The sequence below is a fragment of the Oryzias latipes genome, chromosome 23 (assembly GCF_002234675.1).
Source record: "Oryzias latipes chromosome 23, ASM223467v1".
In the NCBI taxonomy this organism is placed as follows: Eukaryota; Metazoa; Chordata; class Actinopteri; order Beloniformes; family Adrianichthyidae; genus Oryzias; species Oryzias latipes.
Window position 1 is genome coordinate 23,210,652 of NC_019881.2, and position 21,235 is coordinate 23,231,886.

Genomic DNA, 21,235 nt, shown 5'->3' on the forward strand with positions numbered 1-21,235 from the left:
TTTTATATTTTCTGTCCTTATTGAAATGATGACAAACTTTAAGGTCAGGATTTAGTCGTTGAGAAGTCCCCTAAGTCTTCTGAAGTCACATTTTAACAGTGAAATTCTCCTTTTTTTGTTTAATATTTACTTTCTGTTTTAGTTTATTGTGAGTATTTTCCCATCTCATAGTTCAGGACTGTCCAAATCCAGGCCTCGAAGGCCTTGTTCTGCTATATCTTAGCCTCACCTGCCAGCGATCACCTGTTCAGGTAAATTCCACCAATGAGCTGCTACAACAGCAGGGTTCTTTGAAAAAGAAGCTCTAAAGTCCCGGATTTGGACATCTCTGCTAGAACTGTTTCTATTTTTCTGTTTCTTTAAAAAGTGAACCAGACACTTAATTGTCAGCATCCAACAGAAATGATAACGATCTAAAAACAGAGGCTTTTTTTACAGATACATCAATGTCATCACGTGTAATATAGTGAGATGCTCGCTGCTCCTCTTAGAGGCACAAATAACAGAAAAAATGATCAACACAAGCAAAACCAGAACAAATTAGACTGCGCCTCATTTTCATTACATTCACGGATCCTGATAATTATTAAATGAGGCTGTTTTCTGTAACGCAGCAGGAGTTAGTCTCACTGCTTGATCCTTTAAATGTCCATTTATATCTTCTTTTTTAGACTTGCTGTCAACTCAAATTTGAAATTTGAAAACACATTAATATAATTAAAATGAACGTCAGGGATGTTAGGAAACACTTAGACACTTATTGTTGAATAAATGGATCCATTTTTGGGTCTTTGACATCTACGTCTGACTGGAGAGTGGTCTGTCTGTGTGGACGCAGTCAGATCCTGCTTAGGCTGAACACCAGACATCCGTAAGGATCCGCTGCTGCTTTTTATTCCTGCATGTTTTCTGAGACGTTTGTCCAGACGCTGACCTGCGACCTTCATTTAAATAATCTCTCGTTCTAAAATAAAACAGAGTTGGTGGTTGGTCCAGTCGCCGCTCTACTTCTGCTTGTTCCATCAACTTTTGTGGAGTTTGGTTGAAAACAGGATTTTTTTTAAGAACAGTCAGCTTTTCCTATCGCTGTGGCTTCTTTTCTTGCACTTTCTGTTTTTAAGCACTACCGGTTCGTCTCATGAAGGAAAGGTGGGAAAGTAGAATCACACCACAACAACACTCTACGTTTCTGTAAAGTGTATTTACATTGAACTGACCAAACACATGCGTACACATATATACAAATGAGTTTCAGTCTGGTTATATAGATAAGGTCCGCCCTTTCTGGGTGTTGAGGTAGTTTATGAATGAGTTGTCCGTACTCTTTCTACTGAATAAAGGTCACTGATAATGAACCAACCGACCCATGTTGATTATTAAACTCATGTACTTTCAGAGAATTCACTTTTTAAAGCCTTTGTCCCAACTGCCCTTAGGGGTGGATACATACTGTCTGCAGGCAATCAATGGGCAAACCTGGACCAGGCGTGCGCAAAAGATTGCTCAGTGAACGCAGAGAGAAAATGTTTCTGTACGTTTTTTTTCTAAGTGCGTGCAGCAGGCGGCAGGTCGTGATGAACACTTAGACAACATGTGAGGGGAAGTAGAGACGGAGGCGTGTCATCCCTCCCAAATCCTGCAGATTGTACAAGACTTGCCGTGTGGACATCCTACAGGCGTCCTACAGGCGGGCACTTATGTATCACGTGCACGCCCCGTGCGTGCAGCATTTGCGCGGTCAGTAAGGAGCCTTTACTCACATCTTACTAACAACTAGAGCAAGGACACCACACAACAGCATCACCCGTACACCATAACCTAACGTCTGTTAGCCTTACAAATGCTTCACCATACACTCACCACATTCACGACAATGGTACGTTCCATTTTGATGACGTCCCTGAAGGTGTCCAAGCCTCACACCTACGCTCGTCTCTACGGGCCAGGACAACCCAAAAACCTTCAGAACTACTACAGGTGAATGCGACTAAGGCTTCAGCTGCAAACAAAAACCACTTTTGAGGTTTTTCCTCCAGTGATTTATCGGTTTGGACGTTCTCTGCTGTAGAAAGGTGAGAGTGGAACGACTCTGGCCAGGCGGTGAGCGGCTGCTGGTCTGAATGTGAGGGTTTTTTATCTGATCACTGCATGTGTGAACAGGCAGACTGTGATCAGCTGGAAAGGCTTTTCTCACTACAGAAGAACATTCAGTCTCTCTGAATTATAAAAGAGGACGGTCTCTGCTTCTCATCACATTTAACTGTCAGGAATAATTACTGTTCCAGGCAGAATACCCAGATCTGCTACAAGCCTCACTCAGCTCAGAATCCAACATCCAAAGCTTCAGTATCAGAACAGAAAAGTCCAGGAAAGACTCGTCAGCCGTGGTGTTTCATGTAGAGAGAAGTTAAAGAGCCTGGAGGAGGACAGATGTTCTACCGTGACAGGAAGCCATGGATCACATTTATGACGGAGCGCCACCACTCCTGCACAAATGAAGCTAATATCTATCAGAACCGGACAGAACATCTGTCAGAACCTCTCGGTTTGCTCGCCCCTCTGATGAAGACGGCAGCTCCATCCATGTTGATGTTCTGTCGCATTTCCCGCCTCCTGTGAGGGGAGCCAAAAGAAAGACCCCCACTTTAATTTCAACCTCAGGAAATGTTGGAACTTTTGTTCCACTAAAGCAGAACCGCCGCGAAGCAGCGCCGCTGGAAAACAACCCCATTCAACAGGAAATGTGTGAAGTCCTGGAGGCGGCGCTCCTAAGTGTCTTCTGAGAGACTTTTCTCTGATGCTGAAACATTTTTGAACAGCTGGTTACGCCCCAAAAAACGATGGAGGAGGCGGAGCCTTCCACCTGAAGTCCTGCTGTTAGGATGAAACTTTGGCATCGTAGCAAACTTGGACTGTTACAGCTCGGTTACTCTTTTCTATCAATCCCAAAGTCAAAGAATCTTTGCCATTGTGAACGAACCACGGCCGAAGTTTTGTTGAGCTTTGATTGTGAAAATGCATGAATGGTTGTCTCATGCTGAACAGAAAGATGACATACGATGCTATCATGCTAAGACTGTGGGCGTGGTTAACAAAAAAACTTCTGTTGTCAAGGAAATCCAAAAGTTTACTTTTGCAGATTGGGCTAAAACTGGCATAAACCTGTTCGGCACTCCGAGGCGACCAAAGCACAAAATGGTCGCTATGGAGATAAAACCAACGGAAAAGCCGCCATTTAAAAAAAAGTGTTTGATTGTTTCTGTTTTCCTTTGTCATATTTCTCTGTCTCCTGTGCCTTAAAATCTGTTTTATCTGAAATGTGTTTGCATGAAACAGAGCCTCAGAGCCTTTACAAGGGTGACTGACAGTCCCCCCCCCCCCTTAGTGAGTATTGGGCAAACAGGTTGTGGGTTTGTTTCGGGACGAACGCTGTGGCGGCAGCATTGTTCAGAGATGTGGGAGGACAAGCGTTCTGCTCAGGACAAAAGCAGGAAATGATCTAAACTGTGGCCCCGAGTTATTTCAGGATCACCCGCCCCCTATTCCCGCCATAATACTACAAGAGTCCCACCTTCTTCCCTGGACTCTGATCTCAAAAGCCGACATCCTGCATGGAATCGGCCTCATAGGAAAGTGGAGGAGCGATCTGAGGAGGTGTTACATAACAGACACTGCAGAGGAGCTCCACAAACAGAAGCACCCCCCCTGAGTGTTACCTGAAGGAGTCTTTCAGCAGCACAAAGACACAAAGCTGCTCTTTTACAGAGGAAATCTGCTGCTTTTGCCAGCATGGAGCTGAATCGTTTCATGTTCTTTTAGTCCCATTATCCAGCCTGAAGAAGGAAGTTTCTGAAGGAGGAATTCCATGCCGCTCCAGGAGCTGCAGGAGCTCCAGGAGCTGCAGACCTGGTGTCAGAATTTTTACGGTTGATTTTAACGTTTCAGGACCCTGTTTTTAATTTAATAAATAGGAATACAGATCTTTCATTTAAACCAATATAAGTAGTCATGATTAGATAGATGAACGGGTTGTTCTTGTGATCTTCAGCCTCTCTGACCAGATATAAAAATATTATATCCAGGAACGCTAAGGGGTCTGAGTTTAGGACGGATGGAGCTAGATGACTAATACCTTTGAACGTTCTGTCAAAGAAGAAACCTAAGACACCGAGAGGACGATAGATGGAACAATTGAAAGACGCTGGTCAGGAACATGGTCCTCAGTCGCTGCTTCATGAAGGAATGTAAAAAATTTAACTGAAAAGGTCAAAAGCCAATTATCTCTGAGGATTTGAAGGTCTTCCAAACCTATGAGAAAAGCATAAAAGTCATCCAAGGTTTTGAAGGAAACTCTTCTGGAGAAGATGGGATGGGGAGGCTGAACGGATCAGGAGATAAGCTACTGGAGAGATGAAACCAGGCTGAAGCTCGTCCAGACCCTGAAAGCTTCGTGTTCTTGTGTTCTCATTAGGTTCTGAATTCAGCTGCTGCTGCTGTTAAAACCTAGGAAGTTATTGCACCCCCTCCATGAGTGTGAACTGACAGCTGGACTGGAAACACATTTTTGGTTCAAATCTGAGGCTCCATGGCGGATCTGTTACAGGATCAGTGTCTTTGTTAAACATCCAGGTCGTGGTGGTAACAGGGCATCTGTTTCCTTTGAAGTGTCGGTCTGTTCTCCACAGCAGCAGCTCCAGTCCAGTATTGGTAGAAACTGGTTCTCAGGTCTTTGGAGGAATGTGGTTCCTTCTTTGAGGGATTTAAGATTATGACCAAAACCTTCAAAGATGGACCTTCTTCTGGTCTGGATTGGTATTCTGCTTTAAAACCAAAGTTCTCCTGAGCCTACATCATACACTTCATCATACACTGATGAACAACATGAGTGTGTGAACCTTTGTCTAGTTAAACAGGAAGGACAAATGCGCCTGATAGTTCAGCAAAGCTGCTTAGAGATGAGTTTCACAGTCGTGTTGGAATCTCTTCACTACTCACTAGATTCTGCACTATATAGTGTGTTTGATATTTTGGAGTGCTGTCTGAATCTACAATTCCAAAATCTATGTACATGTACTGTTTCAGTTATATTTAATCTAGAAACCAGATTTTCATTGGACTGAATACAGCTCAACACTTGCCAATATCCCAAGCCTACCCTAACCCTGACCCTACCCTAACCCTAACCCTACATTAACCCTAACCCTACATTAACTCTAACCCAGGGGTCGGCAATCCATGGCTCCGGAGCCACATGTGGCTCTTTCATCCATCTATTGTGGCTCCCTGTGACTTTGGAAAATAATGAGTATTTTAGAATAATTAAATTTTATTTTAGTTTTTTCAATTTTCATGGCATTTCAAAGGCGCTGCTGGCTCCGCACGAAGCACGAGCCACGTAAAAACAGCTTTGTAATGAGCTCGTATTTATCGGGCGAGACCTGCAGAGCTGATAGCAGGGAGAGGCACGCGGGGCGGCTTCAATAAACACTCCGATCTTCTGCCGGGAACTTGACGTACCGCGGGGCAGAGACCAACTCGCTGATGACAGACTGAGAGTTCGCGCCAGCGTTGCCAGATAGAGTCACAGGTTTCCAGCCGAAAAGTCATCTGAAAACCGCCAGACCCAGCCAAAAACCGCCCAACACAGCTTTTGTTGATGTTTTTTTTTCATACTGGACTGATAAAATAAAAGATTTTTCTAAATAAAAGATAGTTCAGACTAAAAATAAAATTTGTAGAATATTGAATATTTCCTCAGCGGGCCGCCTTCTTCCATTCATTTGCTTAACCCGCTCTATCCCCGCTATAACCTGCGTCCGGCTCTTTCATCCTTGTGCTGCGCTGGAGCGACCCGACTACCGTATTTTGCGCTCTCTGTGTCGGACACACTGAGGAGCGCGGGGAAACCAACTCTCAGCTGCAGAGGATGTGAACAGGTGAACAGGTAGAGAGGAAAAGCAGGTAGAGAGGCGGAGGAGGGGCTTTGGCTTCAAACTCTGTCAGAGAGATGCAAACACGGGCGTCAGATTCAGACGCAGCTTTCCCTGCAGGAGTTGAAGCAGAGACTTTCTCTGGGATGATTTTATGAACTCACACATGGAAACATGATTACCAAGTAGAACTCTTTAAAATAATAAACCTGATCTCTCCACATTCTCCGTGTCTACCATGCATTGATAAACACATCGCTCCATGCAGCGATCAGACCAGAACCAGTAGCTCCTCCCAACGCGACCGCGGTATCATCCTTTAAAGAACATAATGTGCATTTGCAGCGGTGTATGCTTCAGACGATGTCCGATTGGCCAATCTCCATATCAATCAAGTCCCGTACTTCTCAGTGAGGATTTTGATTGGCTGGTGGATTTTAAAGAAGTACTTTTTTTAAAAATCTTTTCTGGCCCGCGATCTACACTCATGTCATTAAAGATCAACCGGTAGATCGCGATCGACGTAATGAGCACCTTTGAATAATATATACATGCATAATATATATAATGATGTCAAAACGGGTTGTGGCTCCGAGTGCTTTCTTTTTTATTAGGGGCGGTCCCAAATGACTCTTTGAGTAAAAAAGGTTGCCGACTCCTGCTCTAACCCAAACCCTACCCTAACCCTACATTAACCCTAACCCTACATTAACCCTAACCTTACATTAACCCTAACCCCCTACATTAACCCTAACCCTACATTAACCCTAACCCTACATTAACTCTAACCCAGACCCTACCCTAACCCTACATTAACTCTAACCCTACATTAACCCTAACCCTACATTAACCCTAACCCAAACCTAGTGGTGACCTGGTAAAACTGACTTGGTTACTGAAAGTTAACATCAGTGAAGATGTTCAACGTAATGTGTTAATTTTGAGAAAATCCTTTTCTTTTGTAATTATTCAACCAACTATTTATTTAGAGATGAGCTCTGTTTAATGCGCTCAGACTTTGAAATATTTTAACATTTTGTAGTAACAAATTTTCAAAAAGTCTTACCGTAAAAATCACTTGAACTGATGTACAGTAAATCTGTTCCAGACGAATCCCATCCGTACATAATGTTTCTGTTTTTTTTCAATTAAGGTTTCGTTTTGAATGTTTTCATTGATTACTAAAGAAAGTTCAAAACTTCCTTGAAGTTGAGAAACAAAAGTTGCTGCAAATTTTAATCAGCCCCAATCATGAGAAACGTTGACTGGTTGCTATGGAGCATCTCCTTGAGAGGCTTCACTGCAACGCCAAACGGGTTTTGAGCAGAAGCTTGGGTTCTACGATTCCAGTCTGAGGCATCCTTAGAACCGATCGGACCCTGAACCAAAGACCTTCGGCTGTGCCTCAGTGGGCGCTCATGTAGGCGGTTCAGAGCTACTAGTGACAGTTGACATAGTCAGCAGGTACTGCAAAAAAATTTTCAACTGGATCGCCATGGCAACGGTGAGCATGTAGATCAGGAGGCTTTTTATAACACACACACACGGTGACACAGTGAGGTTAGCACAGGATTCCCTGCTATTCCAGTTTCTATGACAACTCACAACTCGTCTCTCCGTTTGCCTCTCCTTCGTCCTCACATGTAAATGAGGCGGCCGTTAAGTTCCTGCTGCATGCGGACGCTCACAATCAGCTGCCAATTAGCAGCAATGAGGATGAATTTAATAAAGATGCAGCAGGATGCTGATGCATCCATGCCGCAGCAGCGGGGGGGGGGGGGGGGGGGAGGTTGGTCACCAGGGACCCAAACCAAAGTGCTGCACCGACTGCAGCTGCAGGAGTGAAACCACATCCCAGTTCACCTGGGACGGGGGGGCAGAGCAGCTCCTGGTCTGATGGATTCAGGTATTTCTGAAATGCATCGTCCAGAGGTTCAGATATTTGTGGTCCTGAAACTTGTGATGTGTCTGCGCTCACAGCGCCCCCTTCCTGCACAGACAGGCATTGGGATGAGATCCTGTTTGTAGATATTTGTCATTTTGATCTGTTTCTTCTGGAAAATTGTTTTCTGTTTGTTTGTGAGCTCATTAGATTCATTTCATTCAAAACATTAGTGAACAATTATGTTTGTCATAAAGTAACAAAGTTTTTGACAGATGTAAAAAGATGTAAAATAGTTGTGATAATAGTTGTGATCGTTCAGACTTTATATCAAAGCGATTTGACAGATGATTATGGTCACCATAAAACAAGAAAACAAATATGAGAACAAAATCACACATTTTCTCCTCAAAATGTCAAACGTTTAAAAATACGATGTACTGTATTTTGAAAACGCACTTCTCAAGAATCTGCTCCACTTTTTTGTAAATGTTCAACTTTTTTTTAATGAAATTGTAAAGTATGACTTATTTAATCCTAAATTTACTATTAAAGATTTACAAAATGTTATGACGTATATGAATGTAGTTTTTTCCTCTAATTACTCACAAAGGAATGTTGATTATATTTCTATTTTAACACCAAATATCTAAAAACAGTGACATAATGACATGCATGAAAAGCCGCTATACAAATCTAATATATTCTTACATTTTAAACTTCTTTATATAAAAAAATGTAATCTTTCTAAAAACAACGGCAACGTTCAATTATTTTAATTATTTAAACTCTTTAGATGTCAATATACTTAATTTAAGTTATTAACTAAAAAGGTCTAACTTAATGAAGCTGTAAAAACAGATACTTTTATATAACTTTTAAAGTTTTAAAACATTTTTTCTTCTGATTTATTTTGTATTTTTCACGTTCTTCTAAATTCTCTGTTTGGACTTGGATCTCATAGTTTCCATTGACTTTCCTTCCAGGCATTAGGGGGGTTTCAGGTGTAGGGGGTAGTAACAGGCGTGGGGGGGTTCACAAGGATGTGGGTGGCCTTAAGTAAATGTGGGAACGCTGTGGGCGGATGCCAGAAGTCTGGATGCTTTTATGATTTATGGGTTGAGAAAAAGACAAAGCAGTTTTGCTGATGTCCATGAATCAAATGGGTTGATCTGTAGAGGATAATGATGAGTTTCGTCAGGGACTGTCTAGAAAAGTTGTGAAAGCATAAACGCGGCGTTGGGGGGGCGGGACTGTCAGTCAGTTGAAGTCTGTGCTCTGGACTTTTTGTCCGCCGTGGCGTCCGGCCGCCATCTGGACGTGCCCGGCGGCGTGTGGCGAGGTGTCGGTCCGTCACCTGTAACCGGCGCTCTTGTGTCTTCCAGCCACATGCCTCTGAGTCCGGCCGCTGACACCAAACATGATCGCCCACGGCAACAGGCGGTTACTAACGGCAACCCGACAGGCTCTGCTGTCGCCAGGGACGACGACGGGGATGACACGCCCCCTGGAAACAGCATCGTGGTCCGCATCGGCATCCCAGACCTACAGCAGACGGTAACACGCGCGCACAAACACGCAGCTCACCGCATCCTGGATCAAAGGCACAAACCTGTCCGTCTGCCTGTCTGTCTGTTTCTCTGTCTGTCTGTCTGCCCGTCTGCGGCTCTCTCAGAAGTGTTTGCGGTTGGACCCAGAGTTACCAGTTTGGACCAGTAAGCAGAAGGTTCTGGTGACCTTGACTCAGTCTCTATCGGATGTTTTGAACTATGGTCTCTTCCAGCCGGCGTTCAACGGCCGAGCCGGAAAGTTTCTGGATGAGGAGCGCCTACTGAAGGAGTATCCTCTCCCCCCCATCACTCCCATCCCTTACCTGGAGGTAAAGCCCAGCTCTGACACTGCCGACAGAACAGTCCAGTACCCGTCCAAAAAGTACTCGAGTAAAAAAAGGAGTCCTCTGGGAAACGGCTCAAAGAAAGGCAGAAACTCCTGAGGAACCGCGTTGGCCTCACTTTAATCCGTACCTGTCAGGATTCTCTCTAATCTGAAGCTCAGACCAGCTTCTGTCAAATGTTTGGTGGAAACGATTCTGCTGGATCAGAACCGGCCGGACCGAAGGACACCTCCTTATGTCCATGCGGATCCTCCATTTCCTCATCCCACTGTAACCAGTACAAATACTCAAGTAACGTCACTGCATTTCGCCTGAGTCCAGTTGAAGGAGCCGACCTTTGACCTTCCACCTGCCTGCAATTTAACCTCAAAGATGTTCTTTTTCTAATTCTGCAGGAATGTTTTCATCATTGTTTTGTTTTCTGTGACTCGGTGCTAAAAAAGTTTTACTTTCAATTTTCTTTTGAAGTAAAATTACATCACAGTATTTGCGCCTTTTAGCAGCTCCGCCCTTCTGCAGAGTAATCCCACTGTTCATGAAGTAATCAAGTTTTTACCTCTATGTGACTTTTAATATTGACTTAACAAAAGTATGTGTGCCCAGAATGTAGTCTGATTACTTCCTCGGGTTTCAGCAGGTTTTTACCAGCAGACGGTTTTTAGAAGCACAAAGTGAAGGTTCTGTTTTTGGGTTTTTGGTTCCGTTTTGGTTTTGGGTTGAAATGTTCTGCTCAGCTGCAGATCATCAACACCAAAGATGCTTTCATGCTCAGCAAGAACAGAGAATTCATTGGGATTTGTTAAAAAGTGTAGGTGGGCGGAGTTACTTTAGGTAAATGAGCAGCGCCGATGTTTGCACCTGTTGATGAACCTCTGACTCTGGTTTCAGGTCAGAATTCTGCCGTTGATGAATGACTGAACAGAACTTTTTCCGTCCAAACGGTCAGATAAATGTCAGAACCTGAGATGGTTTTACAGGAAAAGCGTTTGTCAGGCGGCGCAGCAATGAAGTTCAGAGGTCCAAGTGTAGCGGGACCAGAACCAGTCAGAGCATCAGAACCTTACTGAGCCTCTCTCTGTTTGCTACAAACATTTGGATCCATTTGGGGATTTTCCTCCAATAATCGTCAGAAGTTTTCCTGAAATGAAAACAAAGAACAGAGCAGCTGCTGGACTGAAGGACTGTCCAACGTGTGTGTGTGTGTGTGTGTGTGTGTGCATCTGTGGACATGTGTGCGTGCATCCATCCGTGCATGTGGGTCTATGTGCACATTTATTTGAATGTGTTTTTTGTGTTGATGTGTTTGTGTGCATTAGGCTTTATTTGTGTGTACATAGGTGTGTCTTTGCGTGTCTGTGTGTGCATGAATGTGTGTGCATTTGTTTCTATTTCTTTTAATTTAATCTTTTAGTTTTATTCAGACAAGACAGATTAAAACCAATAATCTTGTTTTCTTAGTTTGTGTGTCTCGGTGTGTGCGTGCATTTTTGTCATGTGTGTCTCACACACTTGTGCGTTGGTGCGTGTTTGTGTGTGAAGGAGAGACTTTACAGTCAAGTTTTTAAAAATCTTTTCATAAAGACACTAGAATCAAAGTTTTGGGATTCCCCCGTCTGCATGACCAGAGTTGAGAGGAAACATCACCGACATCACGTTTCCTCTGATCCAAAGCAGGAGCTGCTGGTTCCTCGGCTCGGTTCTGTTCTGTTCTGGGTTTTTCTGAGTTTCAGATTTGAGAAGAAAACAGGTTAAGAACGGTTGTTTGAATGAAGGGCAGTTAGAGAAACGAGCAATCATCCGGTGAAATCCTGACGATGATCTCATGCCTGCGAGTTTGTGAAGAACCGACTGAACAGAAATGTTTTTCTTCATCGCTTTAAGTCGCAGCGTTTGTTGTTCTTCACCCACAGTTTCGCTATAAAAGGAGGGTTTACACACAGACTTACGTGGACGATAAACAGCTGGCGAAGCTGCACACCAAGGTAACAGCACCTGTGGTCCTCACACGGGAGGGCGGGGTAATATATCAGGGGTAATCCCACCTATCAGGGTCGCGCAGTGCAGAATATTAAAAATAATAAACATTTTGACACCAGAAGTTTGCTTTTGGGACTTACGACTGTGTTGCCATGGTGATTCCCCCCCTCACTGACTGAGAGCATGGATGTGGCCAAAAGAAACACAAGGAATTAATCTTGAAACTGCAGCGTCAGCAGAGTGGGACGATGACTCGGCTAAAAGTCTGAGCCGGAGAAGCAGCTTGGGGAAGTTTACAGCTTAAGCTCTTATTTTGAAAATCTTTTGAGCTGCTTTCATGACGGCGTTGAGACTTACATTTTGTTTTCATCTATTTGTGCATTTGAAATTAAAAGCGCCCGGTGTGTTTCCTGACACACGAGGGAAAGGTTGGTTTGGAAGAGCAGAAACTGGAGATTCCAGAATAAAAGCAGCAACTTTTCTGCTTTTTTCTCCTGCAGAAAGAAAAATCCAGAATCAGATTGACATCCTTTCATGTTGGATCCGTTTGTTTTCTTTCACTTCTCTTCTTCACTGCCAGAACCCTTTGGGGGCTTGTCTATTCAGGGATTTGAACCCTTCAACCCCTCCAAAGGCAGTCTGGGCTTCTACACAACTGTTTGTTTTTCAGGCCAACCTGAAGCGCTTCATGGAACATGTTCACCAGAAGAACGTGGAGAAGGTCTCCAAATGGTTGGAAAAAGGTCTGGATCCAAACTTCCACGACTCTGACAGCGGAGGTGAGCAGGAAGTAGACAGAGCCCGCCGCTGTCCGCGTTCAGTTTGGTTTCTGAAAGCAGCAAAGACAGAGCAGTGACAGAAATGAGAACGTTTCCCGTTCAGAGACAGAAGAATGTTCTGTCAGCGTTCTCAGGTCTCTGAAGGCTGCAGCTCTTTGACTGGGAGGTTGAGGGTTTAAATCCACCTACACACACAGCAAGGGAGGGGGGGGGGGGGGGGGGGGGGGATTGGGGTGGATATGAACCAGCCAGCATCCTGCTTCAGTCTTCTTCATGGCTGAAGCAGCAGACCCTCCTCTGTTCCTCAGGAGGGGGCTTCCTGACTCCCTCTTCTGTGTCTGTCTCAGAGTGTCCCCTGACTCTGGCCGTGCAGCTGGAGGACAGCTGTGACCTGATCAAGGTTCTCCGCAGTGGAGGGGCCCATCTGGACTTCAGAACCAGAGACGGCATCACGGCCCTGCACCGGGCCGTCCTCTGTAGGAACAGCACCGCCCTGATGGTGAGTCAAACCCCGCCCCTTCCCGTCCTTCAGCCGCCGTCCGTCTCTGAACGTTGTGCCGGTTCCACAGACTCTGCTGGACCTGGGAGCGTCGCCCGACTACAAGGACAGCAGGGGCCTCACTCCCCTCTACCACTCTGCCATGGTGGGCGGCGCCCCCTACTGCTGCGAGCTGCTGCTGCAGGACCACGCCAGCATCGGTGCGCCTTCAGCCACACTGTTATCGATCAATAACTGCTGACTTCTCTCACACGCTCCTTGTTGCCGTGGTTACAGGGATCACCGACGAAAACGGGTGGCAGGAAATCCACCAGGTGACAAACCCGCTCGATTGGACCGGGCGCTCACGGGGACGGGTGCATCCTCTGCTCACCAACCAACCTGTGCTTTTCAGGCCTGTCGCTACGGCAACGTGCAGCACCTGGAGCACCTTCTGTTCTACGGGGCCGACATGAGCTCCCAGAATGCCTCAGGAAACACGGCGCTGCACCTCTGTGCTCTGTACAACCAGGTGAGGCAGAACCATCCCGCTCCAGAGACAGGACGCTCCTGCTCATGGCTTCTCTCTGCAGGACGGCTGCGCCCGAGTTCTGCTGTTCAGAGGAGCCAACAAGGACATCAAGAACTACAACAACCAGACCGCCTTTCAGGTACACAAACGCAACTCCAAGAAGCAGAGGGGAGGAAAACCTAAGCAGGAGGAACACGACACACATCATGGGGAAAATCTGGAGGTCACTTTATGATCAGGAAACAGCGTGGTGACGGCGATGAGCGGTCCACCATCTTCCTTCTGACCACACAGAAGCTTTGCACTTTCATTCACTTCCACAGTGATCCTCTGGGTCCGCAGTCCCCAACCCTCGGACCGGTACCGGCCCACAGAGGAAAAACAAACACACATGTTTTGTGTTTTATTCCTAATCTGATTCTGAAGGAAATCCTATTTTTGGAAAAACTACCTGATTCTACAGCAAATCCGACTCATTCTAGACGCACGTCGAGTCGCTCGGCGATGACCGCTGAACTGAACAAAAACAACCGTATTTGGAAAGTTTCTTTGTCCAGAAAGGAAGACGCAGAGAAGAGCCTTCCACTTCAAAATCAAAGAAAGCTGCATTTAATAGACAAAAAACAAGAGTCTTTACTCCAAATATGGATTTATTGTGAGAGTTGTTCCCCCAGACCATAATAATAATGCAGAATATTCAGCATCCGGTTGTCTAATGTAACAAGGAGGCTGCTAATAAAGTTATTCAACCGGGGATTCAGGTTTATGATTATATTTGGAGACTTTTTGTCACCTGACTTTTTAGCTGCACACCTGTCCAGGTTGACAGTTATGGGTTTGAATCTAGATCACATTTTAATGGTTTCTACAGGAAATAAAGTGAACAAATAGAGTTTAGTGCATATTTTAGAGAGGATAACGATGAACTTTACCCTAAACTTTACCCTGCTGATGCCGAGTTATTCCATCGATTGAATCACATTATTCTTGTCTTTCCTTTTTGAGACCATCAGTCCCTTTAAGTTTATAATGAGCTAATGTTCAAATGAAACCAGAAAATGATTGTTTTGTTTAGGATTGGCCCTGAAAACAGTCATCTAAGGCATTCCGTTTGTTTAAACAACTGTTCTGGACGTCCAAAATTCCTGCATCCCACAAACGTATCGGCATCTTCCGCCGTCACGCATCTGTCTACCTGCAGGTGGCGATCATCGCCGGGAACTTTGATCTGGCCGAGACCATCAAGATCCACAAATCGTCTGACGTTGGTGAGTTTGTGCGTGTCTCACGTGCACGTGTCCCAGGTGGGGGGGGGGTGTTAACTCTGCCTGTTCCGTGTCCAAGTAGTTCCCTTCAGAGAAACGCCATCCTACACCAAGCGCCGCCGAGCTGGGGCTCCCAAGACGCCGGCGGGAAATGGCCTGTCATCTCCTCGCTCCCTGATTCGCTCAGCTAGCGACAATGCTCTGGAAAGCCCCGCCTCCTCACCTGGCCCCTCCCTACAGAGCCTGGAGACTCATCATGACACGCACACACACTCTCTGCGGCGCCACACACGCCGCCTCAGGTACGCACGCTGGCGCCACAGCTTCAGCTTCTTCAGCTGAACGTCTGATGGACATCTGTTAACCTGCAGCCCGGGTGGGGCGGGGCATGTGGAGAACAGCCCGCCCTCCTCGCCCCCCATCACCCCCCAAATGAGAAAGAGGAGGCTGTACAGTGCTGTGCCAGGGCGGACCTTCATCGCCACGCGCTCCCACGTCCCCCAGGGCCCCGGAGAGATCCAGCTGCACAGGGGGGAGCGGGTCAAAGGTGGGCAGAGTCCCCACTGGCAGGCCACACCCCCCCATGGATGTGGTCTGACTGATTGTGCTGTGTGTGCAGTGCTGTCCATCGGCGAGGGCGGGTTTTGGGAGGGGACCGTCAAAGGCAGAACCGGCTGGTTTCCTGCCGACTGCGTAGAAGAGGTCCAGATGAGGCAGTTTGACCCCCGACTGGGTGAGTGTGCACGTGCAGGCTCATGCACGCCCACACGTCACACACGCACTTGACAGCGCTGCGTGTTTCAGAGACGAGGGAGGACCGCACCAAGAGGCTGTTCAGACACTACACCGTGGGCTCCTACGACAACTACACCTCCTACAGGTGAGGCGGGGGCACTGCAGCGCAGTGGGAGGGGTCACCTGGACACTGGCACTCCCTGCAGTTTGTCACCTGTACGCCTTTGTGTTTCAGCGACTATGTGATCGAGGAGAAGATCGCCGTGCTGCAGAAGAGAGAGAGCGAAGGGTTCGGCTTCGTCCTCAGAGGAGCAAAAGGTGACGATCACACCTGGCTCCGCCTCCTGGCTCCGCCTCCTGGCCCCATGACGCTCCGCTGGTCCAGAGTGAAGAACTCTGACCCTCCTGTGTTTTGTCCACAGCTGAGACGCCCATCGAGGAGTTCGCCCCCACTCCAGCCTTTCCCGCCCTCCAGTACTTGGAGTCAGTTGATCAAGGGGGTGTGGCTTGGAGGGCGGGGCTTAGGACAGGAGACTTTTTAATAGAGGTACATGTCCAGACAGAAAGCAGTATTTGATCAGATCAAAGCAGCATATGAATTTCAAAATACAAATCCTTTCCAGGTGAACGGCACAGACGTGGTGAAGGTGGGCCACCGCCAGGTGGTCTCTCTGATCCGACAAGGAGGAAGCCGCCTCCTGATGAAGGTCGTTTCTGTTTCCAGAAAGTCTGAATCCAACCTGATCAGGAAGAAAGGTTGGTGTTGACAAACCTCTACTAACAAAACACAACCGATTCAAATGTTTTTCAGGAAAGATTTCTTTCTCTAAAGATGCTCCGGGTTCCAGGACATGGAACCAGGAAATCCCAGATAAAACCAGAACTTCAGCTTCTGGATTTGGTTTTTAAACGCGCTACGAACTTTCTCTGACCGTGTCAAATGAAAGTCCAACTCTGATCAGATCTGATCTGATCAGATCTGTCACTCAGGAGTTCCCACATTACCAGCCAACCACTGCACAGCAGTGGTTGGCTGGTAATGTGGGAACTTCAGTCTGACAACTCATGCAGTAGTAATAATACACACCTGGATTTAAATATGACGCTGAACAGGTGAGTTGATTAACTAAACCGCCTGCAGGGGGGAGTAACCGAAGTGAACGCCTGCCTGAGTTGGCTGCCCTGAAATGCTCCGAGGTCGCTCACTAAGTCCAGGTCCAGACCTTAGTCTGACCAAGAGGCTGGCAAGAGAGGAAACAGTTCTGTAGATGACTGTGGACAAGACCCGGGACCGGTTCTGGAACCAACAGCTGATCTTGAACCAGAGGATGTTTTGGTTTAGTGGTTCTTTCTCTGAAGATTTCTGCTCCTGAAGCTTGACGGTGTCTTTTCACGCAGCCCCGCCCCCTCCAAAACGAGCCCCCAGCACCTCGCTGACGCTGCGGTCCAAATCCATGACGGCCGACCTGGAGGACATAGGTAACACACACACACACCCACACATACAAACACACACTCCCACACTGACACAAGCGGGCACAGACGCCCAGCAGTGGAAGCGTGTTTCTGACCTCTGCTCTGTCTGCAGCCAGGAGGAGGCGCTTCGGTGAGTCAGGCCTCACTGTTGTGTTGTTGCATGACTGCATGAAGCCGTTGGACGTGTCTGCGTGTGTCCGGCTCCCGTCCCTCACAGAACCCTTCCCGAGTCTGACTTTCTGGAACTGTCTCCGTGGCCGTGGGACTGCCGTGTTCCTGCAGTGCCGAGCGCGTCTCTGCGGAGGTTCACGGCTCCTCTGCCGAGTTTCTCCGGGCTTTCTTCATTCTGCTTCTTGTGTCTCCAGAGAAACTGGACGAGATGTTGGCTGGAGGTCAACAGGAAGTTGTCCTTAGAGGCCGCCCAACCGACGACTTCAGAGCAGCGACCGTCAAACAGCGACCGACCAGCCGGCGCATCACGCAGGCCGAGATTAACGTGAGCTGAGACGCAACCGTCCGGGAGCTGCCGAGCGGCTCTGGAGCCTCATTCCCGTTTGTTGTGTGAACAGTCGCTGTTCGAGCGTCAGGGTCTGGTTCCGCCGTCAGCTCCGGAGAAGAGCACCATGGCCTTACCCAGAGGCATGTCCAGGACCAAGAGCTTTGGTGAGACGCCTGAACATCCACGCTGTTCTCTGAAAGCTTGACTGTTTTTAAGGAGAACGTCTGCTATGAAGGACCGTTTCCATGGTTACCCTACAGGCACCCCGGAGGATGACCGGATCACCGCTCTGATCAACGAGAGCCGGTTTCCACGGAGCTCCTCCCTGACGGACAGCTTCATCCCCCCGCCTCCTCAGACAGCCCCGCCTCCGCCTCCCCCTGCCTCCTCCATCTCCTCCCTTTACATGTTCGACTCTGGCCCTCCCCCCTCCTTCCTCCCGCCTCCTCCGCCCGCCAGAGGGGAGGGACTGACCCGCTCCAGCTTCAAACCTGGAGCAGAACCGAGGCTCCAGGAGCTTTCCGACTTGCCGGCGAGGAGCCACGCCCACGCCGAGCGTCAACGAAAAGCGAGGTCAATGATCATCCTACAGGACACGTCAGGGCCGCCACCAGCCCTTCAGCCTGATGCGCACGTGGCCCCCGGCGCGCACGCACTGCACACCCCCACACACACGGCGACACACACACTCCGCACCGCCACACACACCTCCACGCTGTCTCTGCACAGCACCAGCCCCTCCCTTGGCCACACACCTCTGTCAAGGCGCAGAGGACGACCAATAGAAAACCCCTACGCCAACGTCGGACAGCAAGCTCCGCCCACTAAACCCCAGAGGAGGAAGTCCCCGCTGCTGAAGCAACTTCCTGTGGAGGAACACGGTGAGTTCTACCTGAAAAGTCCTGGCTGCTGAAAAAACCTTTCAGCCAAAAACTCCTAAACCAGTTTAAATTTGCCCCCCCCCCTCCAGGTCTGGGAATCAAAGACCACGATCCTTCCAAGCTAGACGGAGGGGGACCCACCAGCCCCAGCAGGGCGGAGCTCTACCAGCAGCAGGTCCTTTCAGAGCGCGCTCGGGTTCAGGGCCGTCGCTCCTCTCTTTTCCTGTCGGTGGAGGGGGCGGGGTCAGAAAATCAGGCGCCGCCTCTCCTGACTCAAAGCCATTCCATGGATGACCTCGGAGAGCTACCCCCACCCGCCCCCGTCCTATCGCCTTCACCGACGCCGCACACCTTCCTCCACCCGCTGACGGGGAAGCCTCTAGGTCGGTCTGAAACTCAAATCTGTTTCTGATTCACAATCCTTCCTGATTCCAGATCACGCTGGTTAGTGAGTGACAGCTGACTGATCTTCAGAGATCTTAGTCCCAGCCGTCCTTACGGGTGGATACGGCCGTCCAAACCCCCTCCAGGCGTCATTTTCTGTCTGAATCCTCAGAGTGACGTCAAACCTCTCTGTGATGGAGACTCGGCCTCAAAACACTGGAACTGGAACCCTTTTCCATAATCCACTTGATCTGAAACAGTTTCCAGCCGTTCAGGTTTCACTGAAACACAACGGTTGCAGAATCACATCTATGTGATAAACAAATCAACAAAAACAAACTGGACTTCAGAAAAACTCCAGCTGCAGAGATGCTTAACGTCAAAGTTCACCATGACTTTACACAGAAGTTCTTGGTTTGGTTTGGTTTCTTTAGAGGTGAAGGTGGAAAGTGTTTTACCAAACCCAGTTCAGATCACATCTGCTTCCCGACCCGACCCGACCCAACCCGACCCTCTGCCCGACCCAACCCGACCCTCTGCCCGTCCCGACCCGAGCCTTGCCCGACCCGACCCTCTGCCCGTCCCGACCCTTGCCCGACCCGACCCAACCCGACCCTCTGCCCGACCCAACCCTTGCCCGACCCTCTGCCCGTCCCGACCCGAGCCTTGCCCGACCCGACCCTTGCCCGACCGACCCTCTGCCCGTCCCGACCCTCTGCCCGTCCCGACCCAACCCGACCTGACCCTTGCCCGACCCGACCCTCTGCCCGTCCCGACCCGACCCAACCCGACCTGACCCTTGCCCGACCCGACCCTCTGCCCGTCCCGAGCCTCTGCCCGTCCCGACCCGACCCAACCCGACCTGACCCTTGCCTGACCCGACCCTCTGCCCGTCCCGACCCGACCCTTGCCTGACCCGACCCTCTGCCCGACCCGACCCGACCCTTGCCTGACCCGACCCTCTGCCCGTCCCGACTCTCTCCAACTCTAACACACATCACCCGTCTTACTTCCCATCTGAGAGGGGGCGTGTTCAGGGCGGTGCCGTCTTTGATCACACATATTCCGTTTTTGATCCTTTCAGTCATCGATGTGGTTAAAGCGTGTTGTTCTTCTGTCCTCAGACCCCTCCTCGCCACTCGCCCTAGCGCTCGCTGCACGAGAACGAGCTCTGACCGCACGAACGCCCAGCCCCGAGCCTCGGACCAAGCACGCCTCCGCCTCCACCACCCCCATCCCCACGCCGGCGGCCAGCCCCGAGGGCCGGCACAGGCGCACCCCGATGACCACCCCCCAGAGCAGCCCGGAGCCGCGGTCCAAACGCAGCACGCCTCAGATGAGCCCCGAACAACGTGCCAAGCGTACCACCCCTCAGACCAGCCCCGAGCTGAGGCACAAACGTATGACCCCACCCCTGTTTCCTGATGGACAAGTGGAGCGACCCGAGACAGAGGGAGGAGTCACCTCACCAGCTGCTCCCTCACCAGAGCGATGGAGGCCCTGCCCTTTGCCAGCACTGGCCAATGAGAGCCACTCTCCTCTGATCGACAGGCGCAGAAGCCTTACGGTGGGCAGCTCAGAGGAAGAGGGCGGGGCTTACACAGTCACCCTCCCGCCTGCCTTGTTGTCGTCCAGTGATGAGGAAACAAGGGAGGAGCTGCGCAGGATTGGTCTGGTGACTCCTCCCCCTGCCTTTGCCAGCCCCCCTGCCCCTCCTCCCCCGTCATCCCTCGCCCTGTTGCCTAGGCGATCAGGAGAGGGGGGAGGAGAGAGCGGTCCTGAGTCCCTTGGTAAACGAGGTGATGAGGAGGAGGCGGGTGACGAGCACTTCCACGAAGGCTCCACGTCCCCCAGCTCCCTCCCTCCCTCCATCACCCTGGCCTCCCCCCCTGCTCAAACCTCCCCTTCCTCTCCACCTGCCACCCACCCATCTCCCTCATCTGCTGCCACCTCCCCGTCAGCTCTGAAACCCCGCCTCCGATCCCCCATCGGGCGGGGTCGCTCTGCTCTGCGGGACCCCCTGTTGAAGCAATCGTCAGACAGTGAACTCCTCCCCTCTGTCGCCTCCTCCTCTTCCCCATCCTCCCCCCTCTGCTCCTCCCCCACCAGCGGCAGCAGCCGCCAACCTCGCTACCTGTTTCAGAGGCGGTCTAAGCTGTGGGGGGGCGGGGACGACGAGCGACGAGGATTCAGCCCAGATGACGGGGGAGGCCGTCCGGCGGCGCTGGGGGGTCAGGCGTCCGGGTCCGCCGTGGACCTCACGAGCCGCTCAGCGTCGGCGCTGGAGCTGAGCGGCAGAGCCGGGTCTGGGCTGGACCTGGCCAACCGGCTGCAGCTGCTGAACAAAGACAGCCACTCCCTGGGGGAGGAGCCAAGCCCGCTGGACCCAGGCCGGCGGTCGCCCGTAGGAGGTGCCAGGTACGCTTTCTTTGTGTAGAATTTTGGGATGGGTTCTGGTTGTGACGTGAAGGTCTCTGCGGGTGGTTGTCTTGGTAACGGATGCCTCCATGTCTGTTGGGTCTG

General features: G+C 49.5%; 1 protein-coding gene across 6 annotated transcripts in view; it reads left to right on the forward strand.

Annotated features, from left to right (window-relative positions):
- The window catches only part of LOC101172375 (SH3 and multiple ankyrin repeat domains protein 3-like), a 41,583-nt gene that overhangs the window by 15,925 nt on the left and 4,423 nt on the right, over positions 1-21,235 (forward strand). The window contains exons 6-30 of one of the 6 annotated variants that reach the window (XM_023952330.1): positions 9,198-9,369; positions 9,488-9,527; positions 9,596-9,691; positions 11,617-11,688; positions 12,354-12,462; positions 12,810-12,961; positions 13,032-13,161; positions 13,238-13,275; positions 13,356-13,472; positions 13,534-13,611; positions 14,674-14,740; positions 14,817-15,039; positions 15,109-15,284; positions 15,357-15,470; positions 15,542-15,617; positions 15,708-15,790; positions 15,895-16,019; positions 16,096-16,228; positions 16,871-16,951; positions 17,061-17,078; positions 17,314-17,444; positions 17,518-17,611; positions 17,708-18,328; positions 18,418-18,711; positions 19,837-21,130. In XM_023952330.1, coding sequence (XP_023808098.1) covers positions 9,233-9,369; positions 9,488-9,527; positions 9,596-9,691; positions 11,617-11,688; positions 12,354-12,462; positions 12,810-12,961; positions 13,032-13,161; positions 13,238-13,275; positions 13,356-13,472; positions 13,534-13,611; positions 14,674-14,740; positions 14,817-15,039; positions 15,109-15,284; positions 15,357-15,470; positions 15,542-15,617; positions 15,708-15,790; positions 15,895-16,019; positions 16,096-16,228; positions 16,871-16,951; positions 17,061-17,078; positions 17,314-17,444; positions 17,518-17,611; positions 17,708-18,328; positions 18,418-18,711; positions 19,837-21,130 — 4,499 coding nt within the window. In that variant the 5' untranslated portion in view covers positions 9,198-9,232. Of the gene's footprint in view, positions 1-9,197; positions 9,370-9,487; positions 9,998-11,616; positions 11,689-12,353; positions 12,463-12,809; positions 12,962-13,031; positions 13,162-13,237; positions 13,276-13,355; positions 13,473-13,533; positions 13,612-14,673; positions 14,741-14,816; positions 15,040-15,108; positions 15,285-15,356; positions 15,471-15,541; positions 15,618-15,707; positions 15,791-15,894; positions 16,020-16,095; positions 16,229-16,870; positions 16,952-17,060; positions 17,079-17,313; positions 17,445-17,517; positions 17,612-17,707; positions 18,329-18,417; positions 18,712-19,836; positions 21,131-21,235 lie in introns of those variants that run through there. The other 5 variants (XM_023952328.1, XM_023952329.1, XM_023952334.1 and 2 more) reach the window with 5 other exon arrangements.